Genomic DNA, 12199 nt, shown 5'->3' with positions numbered 1-12199 from the left:
TTTTTATTTCCATTCTTGTAGATTTTTACAAATCCACTGTCTAGTCACACATGTATGTAGTCAACTGACAGTTCATTCATTCACTCGTTAGATAAATATCATGGTATGTATTTACAACAGACAGAACAATGTACAAAATCCTAGTAAGTTCCTTTGCGTTTATCGTTTGACGACGAACAGAATATACTTTTTTTACAATAGGCTTTTTTCTATGGCCTTTTCTATCGTTTTTGTTAATGTAAAACCAGACAAGATCATTCTATTTTCCTAAACTTAGCACACTTCAAGGTACACAAACACTGTCAATTCAAGGCAAGCAAATTTTGATAGTCAAGGGGTGGCATATTAAAAATAGCAAACAATTATACATAATCTCAAACCTCTACCTTGCCAACATTGCTGTTAAGTGTTCTATATTGTGTATATTGGTACAAATTAAAGCTCTCTGAAATTACACATTTACGTTATATATACACAGATATCCAGGTCGTTATCAATAGATATTTACAACATGCAACTTTTTTTCGCAAACAATAACAGGTTATTTCAAATTGACAACAAACGTCAACAGTAAACATTACCCTGCAAATGCTGCCCGTCACAGAAACATAGAAACATACCCGGATACAATATTCCGTAGCCGGGAATGCTATGATATGATACGGCCTAGTGATTATAGTGAAAGTGAAGGAAAAATCAGGACGGAAAGCCAACAAAGCCCCCCCCCCAATTACAAACATTTCAGACCGACAATTGAACGAATAATATGACCTACATTACATACCATGAAGCTGGGCTGAGGAATGCCAGTACAGAAAGGCAAAATTACAAAGACGACAGGAAACATAATCCTGGCCACTCGGTCAACACTTTTAGTCACAAAATTTTCAAACTATTATAAATAAAACGATAACAATATATTCTGTAGGCCAATGTAGGCCACTAATATCCATGATAGTAAAAGTGGAGGAAAAAGCCAATACAGAAAGCCACAAATACGACAGGAAACACAATCCTGGCCTCCCGGTCAATTCTTTCAGTCACAAATTTTTTAGACTATCAACAACAAAACGATAAGAATATTTTCTGTAGGCCAATGGTATGACCTAATATCCAAGAGAGTAAAATTGGAGGAAAAATCCAACACAGAAAGCCACAAAGACGACAGGAAACACAATCCTGGCCACCCGGTCAATCCTGGCCGTCACAGCCTCTATCTTCTCCAGCTTCTCTGCCTCTTCCTCCGGGTCGATGATGGAAGGGGGGAAGGCGTACGAAGTGAACTCCGCGGGAATCGGGACCGTGACCACCGGACTGTCCGGATCGCACACTCCGCGGAGCTGGTATACGGTATTGGCCCTGGGGATGGGTTTGCAGGTCTTGGCGATGTCGTCCGCCATCTCCTCGGTGCCGTACACGGACTTCCAGCCTCCTCCTGCGGCCAGCTCCCACCCGACGCGCACCAGATCTTCGCCCGGGTTACGGACTGGCTGCCGCCGTCTCCTCAGGTTCATTTCCGAGGACTCCCGGTCCAACTTCTGCAGCGGGATCGACTCAGGACGCTGGGTCTTAGATCGTCGCTCTTCCTTCTTGGCCTTCTTGTTGGACTTCTTAAGCTTGCTGGCCTTCTTCTGCCCCTTGTCCTTTGGCGCCGCCGGTTCCGGACTATCCGCCTCGTCTTTGTCCTCGGGCCGGGGGATGACGATCCACTTCTGGTCCGGCAGGCGGTGCCACATGATGTTCCCCGGGTCCTTCAGCTTCGGCCTGGGGATCTTGAACGGCCTGCTGATTCTATCGAAGGCGCTGACTCGGAGAACACCCTCGGGACAGCGGCGGCCGAACAGCTCCTCCAGGCTGCTGGCAGGGGCGGTGGAGTACCCCGGGCGGGGGATCCTGATCGGAGGGTTCTCCTGCTGCTTCCGGACCTTCTTCTCCTCCTGTGTGTAACAGACATAACGGAGCGTTTCAACTGTAAACTTTAGGGACAGAATGTCAGAATTATAGATGTGGTCGATGTATTATAATCCGTAAAACGGGTTGGTAAAACTTTAACGTTGACTGTAATAGGATGAAACTAACAGCAATATGTTATCATTTACCAAAGAAAAGGTTAGAAAACATCGTCAACATCGTCGAATATATCAAGAAGCTACCATATCAGCAATATGTTAATATGCTATTATTTACCAAAGATAACAGATAAATGGCAATGAAAAAAAAACATTGAAAACGATTAAAATATCTGTCAATATCTTTGTTATTCACATATTTTTGCAGTGTGTCTATTTCGATGTCATTCAATCCAATAGAAAGACCTTAGTTTAGTTCTGATACCTTCTTCAGGCGACGGGAGTAGATGAAATGGACCAGTCCTGTCTCCAACATCATCAGCGTGATGAGAGCCTGGCATCCTCCGAACCAGATGTCTACTGCTCTGGCTTCCGAAATCTGTAAAGAACACAGGCCTTCCTTTTAGTCCACTGCTTTACACACTTTTCAAGTCAAAATAGGGAGGAAAACTAATGTAGTTTACTTTCTGGTGTTTACTTTATATAGTTGCAGTGTAAAAACAGGAGTAGGATGGCTACCCCAAAAGGAAATATATTTGAAAGTAGCCCACGGCTGACAACTGACTAGTAGTAAGAGGCTTTTGTCAACTCCTCTGCCATATTCAAACATTTCCGATAAAGAAACAAACAAACAAACAAACAAACAAACAGAGCAACAGTATCATATCCAGAGCCGTGCCTATCTACCTACTTCTTTGCTTGGATAAGGGGTATAGGATCATATACGTTTTTGGGTAGTCTACACGTGTTCAAGAACGTAGCTTTGCCCCAGGCACGGTTCTGGATACTCGTGGACCTTCCAGAATCATGCCTGAGCATGGTTCTGGATAAAACACGGTTCTGGATACACCACAGCCCTTACCCATGGCATCCGCACACTGCTGCTCTGGTAGATCATGGCCAGGTACGTGGTGACGGCCAGGGTGAACCTGCCTGTGATGTCAGACAGGCGCAGCGGCATCCACAGCTGCAGGTAGGCCGACACAACCACCGTGACAGACGGCAGGAACACCCGCAGTACGGAGCTCATCAGCCGCCGACGCAGGTGCACCAGGACGTCTATCGTGGTGTAGCCGTTGGAATCTTTATATAGAAGGAAAACAAAGGTACGTTTTACGTCGATGAAAGTTAGACATTCAGGTTACGAGATACACATGAAATCAGCTCGTCAAGCAACTGGAGGCAACTCTGATAATCTGATTGTGTAATCTGTTTTCTTGACTGAGTGTGCAAAAGAACGTTACATGTCGGTAAACTGTTTGCGATTGCTATATCGCTGTATGTTTGGCGTAATATGCGTTTTTGATGTACGGAAGGAAACGGTTGAAAGACCACACGCTGCAAGGAAACGGCAGAAATGCAAGAGAAACTGGGCTGAACCTCGCTGGCCTTGGTGTCATCCTCCGTAGTTACCGCCGGCTCCCTACTGCCGTTCGCTAACACGGAGGTAGAGAGTGACAGTATAGGGAGTTGGCGGTTATCAAGGAGGATGACACCTAGACAAGTGCCTACCTAAGTCCATAACATCACCAGAAGTGGAGAAAAAATATGCACAGAATGATCTTCCATGCTACGTTACTCCAAGTTAACAAAGAACTCAAAGGATACGTTCGAAATAAGGTTGTCGCGTCTGGTATCCATGATATTCTACCTCAATTCACTCGTTTGATCGCTCCCCTGCAGCATCTTTCTGTGTAGAAGCGACCAGAGGAGCGAACTAGAGCCAGAATTGATAGGATAGATGCTTGGCCAGAGAAGAAGTATGGTTGAAAATATTTCTTGAATTTTAGTTGTGTTTTGTACACATACAGAAAGACTGACCTGAGTGATAGTGGCGGCAATCGTCTAACTCCGACCGGCATGTTCCCACTGTCCTCCGGCACTGTCGACATTCCTCGCTTGCGTCACAATCCTCGTAACGCCCAAACAGACACCTGTCGATGTCGTAATCACACACCTTCTTGAAGAAGATGCAATCTGTGATAAATTGATAAAATTAATACAAAATCATTCGTGGAGATACTAATATACAAGGTCAATTATGTCTGATTTGACTCATTTAGAAGATTAGAAAAATCAATTGATGAAAACAATAAGGAATCATTACTGGTGATGATAATAAGCTGTAATAATAAGTGAGGATCAGTTATAATAATGTTTGTTTTGTCTCATTTAAAGTAGAAAAATCTCAAACTTCTTTCATCTTGTAATTGATATAACTAACATATACGTCCCTTTGCCTGCCGTATCAAAACATGTATACTAGCATGTCGGGGTTTTGATACATACCAAAGTGTAGAGAATCCGTAAATAATCATATGTTACACATGCATAGGAGCATACTTTCTCATCTTTACACTACAAAGTTAAATATAGTGCAATGAAGAAGGATTTTATATAGTTTCAACCCAACAAAAGTGTCCTCATAGTTAACTCCCTCCCAATAACAATCCTGTCACCTTTAGTGTTGGACATGAAGGAGTGGAAGGCGCCCTGGATCTCCACTCCAGTCAGCTCAAACTGAGACACAACTTCCGTCGCGTCTGTCTTGATCGCGGCCAACGTGACGTCATCCAGTGGCAGAAGCCGCAGTCTAGCTCCACCGTCTGTGTTAACGATACAGCTTTGTTTGAGTTCATAGCTGCAGTGTTGCCTTGTAATCCGTATAACACAATACATATTTTACAATCAATGTATACATGTATATTACAATGCATTTCAATGAAAGTTTGGGAATTGTTACAGAAAAGAGATAAACAGATTGTACAGTTCAAAGCTTAGGCCCTGAAAAAAAGTTGCAAATCAATATCTTCTTGTACAGAATACTCAACCTGTGTATTGCTCAGAAAGAGGACTCATTAAAGAGAAATGGTGAGTTTTGTTTTAAGATTAGCCCTGTCCTACACACGATGGCCTTTGGATCTTACGGAAACAAACTTATGTAAAGATCACTTAATTATAACTTACATCCGCGCAGCTGCACAACGCAGGTCTGGGTGTCGAACGGGTAGTTCTTCAGCGATACTGAACACGTCACCTTGAACTTCCGCCTAAAAACAATAAAAGAAGCTATAACTGTAAGCAGGATAGTGTAGCGTAGTATAAGCAACATGGTGTAAGTAGCGTAGTGTAAGCAGCATGGGGTAAGTAACGTAGTGTAATCAGCATGGGGTAAGTAGCGTATAGTGTAAGCAGCATGGGGTAAGTAGCGTAGTGTAATCAGCATGGGGTAAGTAGCGTATCGTGTAAGCAACATGGGGTAAGTAGCGTAGTGTAAGCAGCATGGTGTAAGTAGCGCAGTGTAAGCAGCATGGTGTAAGTAGCGTCGTGTAAGCAACATGGGGTAAGTAGCGTAGTGTAAGCAGCATGGTGTAAGTAGCGCAGTGTAAGCAGCATGGGGTGAGTAGCGTAGTGTAAGCAGCATGGGGTAAATAGGGTAGTGTAAGCAGCATGGGGTGAGTAGCGTAGTGTAAGCAGCATGGGGTGAGTAGCGTAGTGTAAGCAGCATGGGGTAAGTAGCCTAGTGTAAGCAGCATGGGGTAAGTAGCGTAGTGTAAGCAGCATGGTGTAAGTAGCCTAGTGTAAGCAACATGGGGTAAGTAGGGTAGTGTAAGCAACATGGTGTAAGTGGCATAGTGTAAGCAGTATGGGGTGAGTAGCATACTATGTGTGCAAGCACCACAGTGTAATTAGACACCATGATACTGATAATTCCATCTTACGACAAAAGGAACTTACGAGGACATGCTAAACTATCTTGTTGTTAGCTACCTACGTAGCTCCTCAACTTACGTCATTTTGTACACGACCAGTCCTTCCTCGTTCAGCCACCTCGATGACGCCTCGCCGTCCACGGCAGCGGCCTGACGTACCGTGGTGCCAAACGCCAGCGGCGGCGGCGAGACCAGGCTGTCAGGGGCCGGGACCCAGCCGTCGGTCAGTCCGCTCAGCGTCGAGTTGAACCAGGAGAACACGTACTCAATCGTCACGGACATGTTCTGGGATGGCGAGAAACAACAGGCATAAGTCACGACCATACTACCGGAAAATGTTTGAGAAGGAATATAATACAAATTACGTACGTTAGTGTCGTTAGTTGCACGAGGCCCTGAAGGAAGGTCTATAACATTTGGTTGTTTAGAATGATATAGGTAATCTACATATAATATCGTTAGTTACAATGTCATAAGAAGATAAAGAGCAAATCCAACACCAAGGGTGTCTGGAATGATAGAAGTGACCTAGCATCGAATCAGTTACAATGTCATGACACGAAGGTTATCTAAGGTAAGGGTTAAACTAGCCATAATCAACTGCGCTAAAGCATAAATGTTGCCTACAAGTATACATATCACAGCATATTGAAATGTAGTGTCAAAGCAATGGCAAATACCGCATGTTTGTCAGAAAGCTGACCGACATGACGAAGATAGGCTGATAAAGCGATGTCAAATCCACCACCTAGTATCAAAAAGAGAATACAAACTTGTGAGAAAAGATATACGGGTAAATAAACAATTAAAGAAGCTTGTTGTAAATTACAAATGTATTTACTATTGGTTTGCCTCATGTACATACAGGTTGCAAGGTGGCAAAATTTTAGTATGAAGCTATGAATTGGGGGCAACCTTCGGATGAATGAAAAAATGGTTACAAGAATTGCTAAGTCAATGTACATCCTCAGCTACATATAATCTCAAATTACACAATTTATTGTAACAGTTGTTGAATTAACCTACAATTGTAGTAATGCTTTTAACCGGGTAATTAAACGATTATATTACATGGCAATTATTCATGACTTAGCTGATGACTTAGTTGTGGTACTACTAGTAGTAGAAGTAGTAGTTACGTATTTACTGTAGTAGTGGTAGTAGTAGCAGTAGCAATAGAAGTGGTAGTAGAAGTACTAGTAGTAGTAGTAGTAGTAGTAGTAGTAGTAGTAGTAGTAGTAGCACTAGTGGTAGTAGTAGTGGTAGTAGTAGTAGTAGTAGTAGTAGTAGTAGTAGGAGTAGGAGTAGTAGTACTACTACTACTGCTACTACTACTTCTACTACTAGTAGAAGTAGTAGTAGTAGTAGTACTAGTACTAGTATTAGTTACTGTAGTAGTAGTAATTTCCTTAGTTAACCTAGCACTAGTACTGGACATATGTAAAACATACCTTCCGCTTCCGTTAAGAAGGTGCTCCTATCATATTCCGGCAGAAATGACTCGGCTGTCTGTAGCCTCTTCGCCTCCAGCCACGTGTGTGTGCCGTTTGGGTCATCTGTCGGGTTCAGCAACCCCTGAAACACAATTTACATGTCGATGTTAAACGAGGACTTTTGTACCAGTATAGATGCACAACAATAAATACAACGTTGTAACGTAAATAACATAACGCTGTAACAAGTCGAAGGTTATTACAAAGTGTTGTATAAGTTTAGATGCTCATCACATTAGTACAATCTGCACGTCGATTCTAAGCTGTACACATTTCACAGAAGACACAAAGTTGTATATCTACAATACAGCTATATATATCTTAATACTATGAAGTATTTTTTCACTATTTTCTATAGCATGGAGGCACATATGTGTTGGCCTTACTATGCCTTATGTAGACAGAAATTTTGTAAGGTCTTCTAAAACTGTAGATACTCAAAGCTATTTCAATATGTTAACATAGAAACATAGGCATAATATTTGCGATTTGTATACCCTTTACATTAAAATTTAGTCTTCTTAGAGTACGTATATTTTAATTCTTCGATAAAATGAAATATATCAACTTCTTTGAGCAGATGGAAAGAAAATATAACATGAATATATGTATATAGATATTTTAAGTGATGATCATAATAATTTCAAACCATACTAACATCGACATATTGGAAGTCCATTGGTCCTGTAGAAAGATTAAAAAAAGCCCCACCTCAGAAAATGTCATTATGATAGCTCACTTCAGTTGACTGGAGAAACCTAATGGTTATGACATGATTGGTTATGACATGATTGTTTACGACATGATTGCTCTGCATACTGGTTCGAAATGAAAAAATAAATTATAAATGAGCTTCTGTGAGGTAAATTAATGTCAATGTTTGTTTGGTACATAGCAACAGATAGATGCCATACTTCGTAATTTATAGAATTCTTGTGCAATAAAATTTGAAAAGAGGATGCACAGATGTTTTTTTTAAGAACTGACCTGTGCAGAGTTGAACTTCAAAGCACAGCCGACCGTCTGTGGATTGCCCAGGGCAGTGGTTATTTCCGGACCTGTCCGGTTGGTTGGGACACTCACGACTCCTCCCCTGCCGACCCAGTCCACAACCAACGCTACAGTTGGACCAGGAGCCCCAAGCTGACCACGACTGTATCTCTGTGGAACAAAATTAGACCAGACGTTTAGCTTGAAAAAACTAGACTAGTTGAAAGCTAGCATGGGGAAAGAAAAAGAAACGGGATAGTGCCACTATTATTTTTGATGCCCCAATCATTTGGATGTATATTCTTGAATTTATCAACAAATGTAAACAAATGTAAATACTGAAAGGCTCTTTACATAGAATAAACCATATGAAACTGTTATTAATATTTGTGACAACAAAGCAAAGAATAATAATATTGTAGATTTATAAGGGAGTAATGGCAAAAAAAATACAAACGATTTTTCAATGCACATGGAAAGGAAAGGTAGTGGGGAAAGATATTTACCTGTACAGTTATGTCCATCTGCATCCAAGTAATGCCCATCATCACAGGAACAGGTGTAACTGCCCAACGTGTTGTCACATTGATGATCGCAAAGGCCATTATTCTCGCCACACTCATTCACGTCTTTAACGGCAGAAAAACAATAATTGTAATACCTTTATTGTACATTTATGCCTTTACAGACTAAGTGCAGGTCATGCTAATAATGTTCTATGTACAACAACCTATGGTACTGATTTTGCCATCTACAGTACAGTAAGATACACCACATGGTGTATCTAATGGATTTTCAAGAAAGTTGTAAGGGTAAGAGCAGATGAAGCTGTGTTATGTAAAATATATTGGTTTATCGAGTTGCATGAGGAATATACATGTAATTTGTTGTTTGCTACCTTTTGATTGTTCTTTCTTTCTAACTAACAATGACTTCTCTGTAAAATCACACTTCTGACACATGAATAATACTACAAAGATCATGCAATACCATTGAACATCACAAAATACGTCTTACTTACCCTCACAATCTCGGCCATTGCTCGTCAGCTCGTACCCTTCACGGCACAAACAGTTGTAACTTCCCTCCGTGTTGTTGCAGATCTGGTCACACTCGTCGTTATCAGTGGCGCATTCGTCCATGTCTGTAATAAAACAGATATGAAATTAGTATGTTTCTGCTAAAACGCAATATATATGTATGTGTGTGTGTGTATGTGTGTTTGTATGCGTGTGTGTTTGTATATATGTATGTATGTATGTATGTATGCCTCTGTGTGTGTGTGTGTGTGTGTGTGTGTGTGTGTGTGCGCGTGTTCGGATGTGTGTATGTATGTATGTATGTATGTATGCATGTGCTTTTGTGCATTTTTATATGTGTGAATGAGAACGTAATATACTGGTGTGTGTTAGTATGCCTGTGCATGTGTATGTGTATGCTTATATGTGTATGTAATAATGTATGTATGTGTGTGTGTGTGTGTATGTGTGTGTGTGTGTGTGTGCCAGCATGAGTGCGTAGTATGAGTGTGTATGTGTATATATTATGTTTTGTGTGTATGTGTGTGTTTGTATGTGTGTCTGTATGTATGTTCATGTGTGAGTGACACTAGTATTACCTTCACACACTAGATCCGATCCCGTCCAGTTGCCCTGTGAACTGCAGTTCCTGACGTCATCCCCAGAAACCCCATGGAATCCTGGGAGACATTCATAGGTACACTGTCTAATCCCTGTGTGGGGGGATTCGAAGCAGCTGCTGCACTCAGGATCGCCGGCATGATTTGGTGTTGGAGGAGGATTCTCACAGTCGCGCTGGTATTTGTCTGTTTGAATCACAGAAACAAAATCTTGTCATACTTGTTACTGTATCAGTTGTACTTTTTAATCTGTACCACGTTGTTTAATTCAGCTAACTTGGCTGCCAATGCAATATGAATAAAATAGTATTCTTCTTTGTCACTCCTGCTTACATGAGCTACTTGAATTCAATTAAAGTTACAGTGTTATAGTGTTAACTTTAAGTTACAGTGTAACTGAATACAAAACAAAGCTTGATATTTAGTTCAAGATCAAGATTTCACTTGGGAAAAAATAAGTCAACAAAACAAGACTTGAAAAAATTGTACCTGTTTCACAGATTATGCCGTTGTCATTTGAACAATTTCTATCATTCCACTTATTTTCGATGCGAACACAGACTGCGCCATTACGGTTTGGTTGCCCGGGTCCCCAGTTTGTGAAACTTCCCAGTGGTTCTCCATCCTCCCACACGAAGTTTCCATCTACTTCCACATCGTTCAGTCCGATCCAGGTGTGCAGGTCACGGTTGCGACAGTTCCGCAGTTCGACAAGGAAGTTGTTGGTCGTCTGGTCTTTGGGGAGAGCCAGGTGGGAGTAGTGGCATGCGCAGATACCTTTTGCTTCTTCGTAAGGCACCCGATCGTTGAATAGTCGGTAGCATTTGGAACCGTGGCTGTACCATTCGGGGCCGCACCTAGCTTCGGCTGCTGTGTCTGGAGGTGGACATGTACAGGTGATGTTACGTTCAGTAATGAACAAATCACAAGACTAGCAAATTATAAAACTGGCCATGTGTTTTTACTCCCTACTTCAATGAAAATCATTAAGGCATGGAATACACGAATATTTGGGTCGAAATTTCTTTGATAGCAATGTAAAAAGCAAGGATATATTTCGTGTCAATTAAAAAAAGTTATCTAATTAAATGATGAAGATAAAAATCCCCAAAACCAGTAGACAGACATAGCCCGATGTACATTTCTATACAGATTGGTTTTGGATGGAGAAAATGTCGAGTGTTTAAACAAAAATGTTGTCCTACCGTCTGCACACCGGAGAACCTCCATTCTCATGCTGATCCGGACGTGCCAGTCCGAAGGGCGGAACCGGACGAAGCGCGCTGTAACAGGCTGGTCTAGGAGATGCCGGACTGTGCAGTGCCTGTTGCTGTTTCCATCGAATACCTTTTCATTAGAGAAGAAAACATTCGACATTTGTATATATATAATTATGATATATCTCCTTCACGATATTGAGACGTTAAAAACGCTTGTTGATAACACATTTTAAGCTTCAGAGCGGTTTAATTTTATTGTGCTCTTCAATATCAAATCCACTAGAATGTTTGGAAAGAAAGGAGACGTTGCGAAGAAATGGCACGCATTGTGCATCGAGTATTTCAGCACATTAAAAATTATAAATCACTTGATGTTGAGAGGGTGTCCGTGTACCTTTTGTTGTCCATTTTCGGTGTATGTGATCCAGTTGCTGCCATCAGAGCTATATTGTAGCTTGTACGCTTTGACCCACTGGTCGGCGTCAGCTCTCCCTTGTGTGATGACACCTGCTACTCTGGTCGGTGAATTCAGGTCAACCTGGTTGAACGAGAAATAAATACCATCCAGGACTTTATACGACATAATTTTAAAAGTAGACGAATATCATTTGTCATACCAATATCAATAACAACTGCCTGGACACTATCTGGACAAGGGAAAAAGAATTACAGAGTTTTTTGTTGCTATGTATGTATGTATGTAAGTATGTCCCATAACCGTGAGCGGTCGTAGGGGCATCATGGCAGCCAGCAGCATGTCTGGACTTGCCACGATGTTTCAGTAGGCTTATAATCTTGGCGGCGCCTATCTCCTCTCCAAGATTTTGGCTGGTACAGACGGGGTTCGTCCCATAACCGTGAGCGGTCGTAGGGGCATCATGGCAGCCAGCAGCATGTCTGGACTTGCCACGATGTTTCAGTAGGCTTATAATCTTGGCGGCGCCTATCTCCTCTCCAAGATTTTGGCTGGTACAGACGGGGTTCGCCAGGCCTCCGCCCAGGTGATTTGAAGTGAATCACCAACTCCGTACAGTAGTGTTTGTACCATCGCACACCGGGGCATGCCCCTACTCTT

General features: G+C 41.8%; 1 protein-coding gene across 1 annotated transcript; it reads right to left on the bottom strand.

Annotated features, from left to right (window-relative positions):
• Nucleotides 1-1106: 1106 nt before the first annotated feature.
• Nucleotides 1107-3030, bottom strand: LOC109470123. Its single transcript, XM_019768907.1, has 3 exons — nucleotides 2932-3030; nucleotides 2335-2448; nucleotides 1107-1937 (listed from the first exon to the last, which is right to left on the bottom strand). Exons 1-3 carry the CDS (start codon nucleotides 3028-3030, stop codon nucleotides 1107-1109), a joined length of 1044 nt encoding a protein of 347 aa, XP_019624466.1.
• Nucleotides 3031-12199: the final 9169 nt, after the last annotated feature.

Source organism: Branchiostoma belcheri, unplaced genomic scaffold (genome assembly GCF_001625305.1).
Source record: "Branchiostoma belcheri isolate BF01 breed outbred unplaced genomic scaffold, Haploidv18h27 scaffold22, whole genome shotgun sequence".
Classification (NCBI taxonomy): domain Eukaryota; kingdom Metazoa; phylum Chordata; class Leptocardii; order Amphioxiformes; family Branchiostomatidae; genus Branchiostoma; species Branchiostoma belcheri.
The sequence above is the reverse complement of the archived record's forward strand: the minus strand, read 5'-3'. Positions and strand labels throughout refer to the sequence as shown.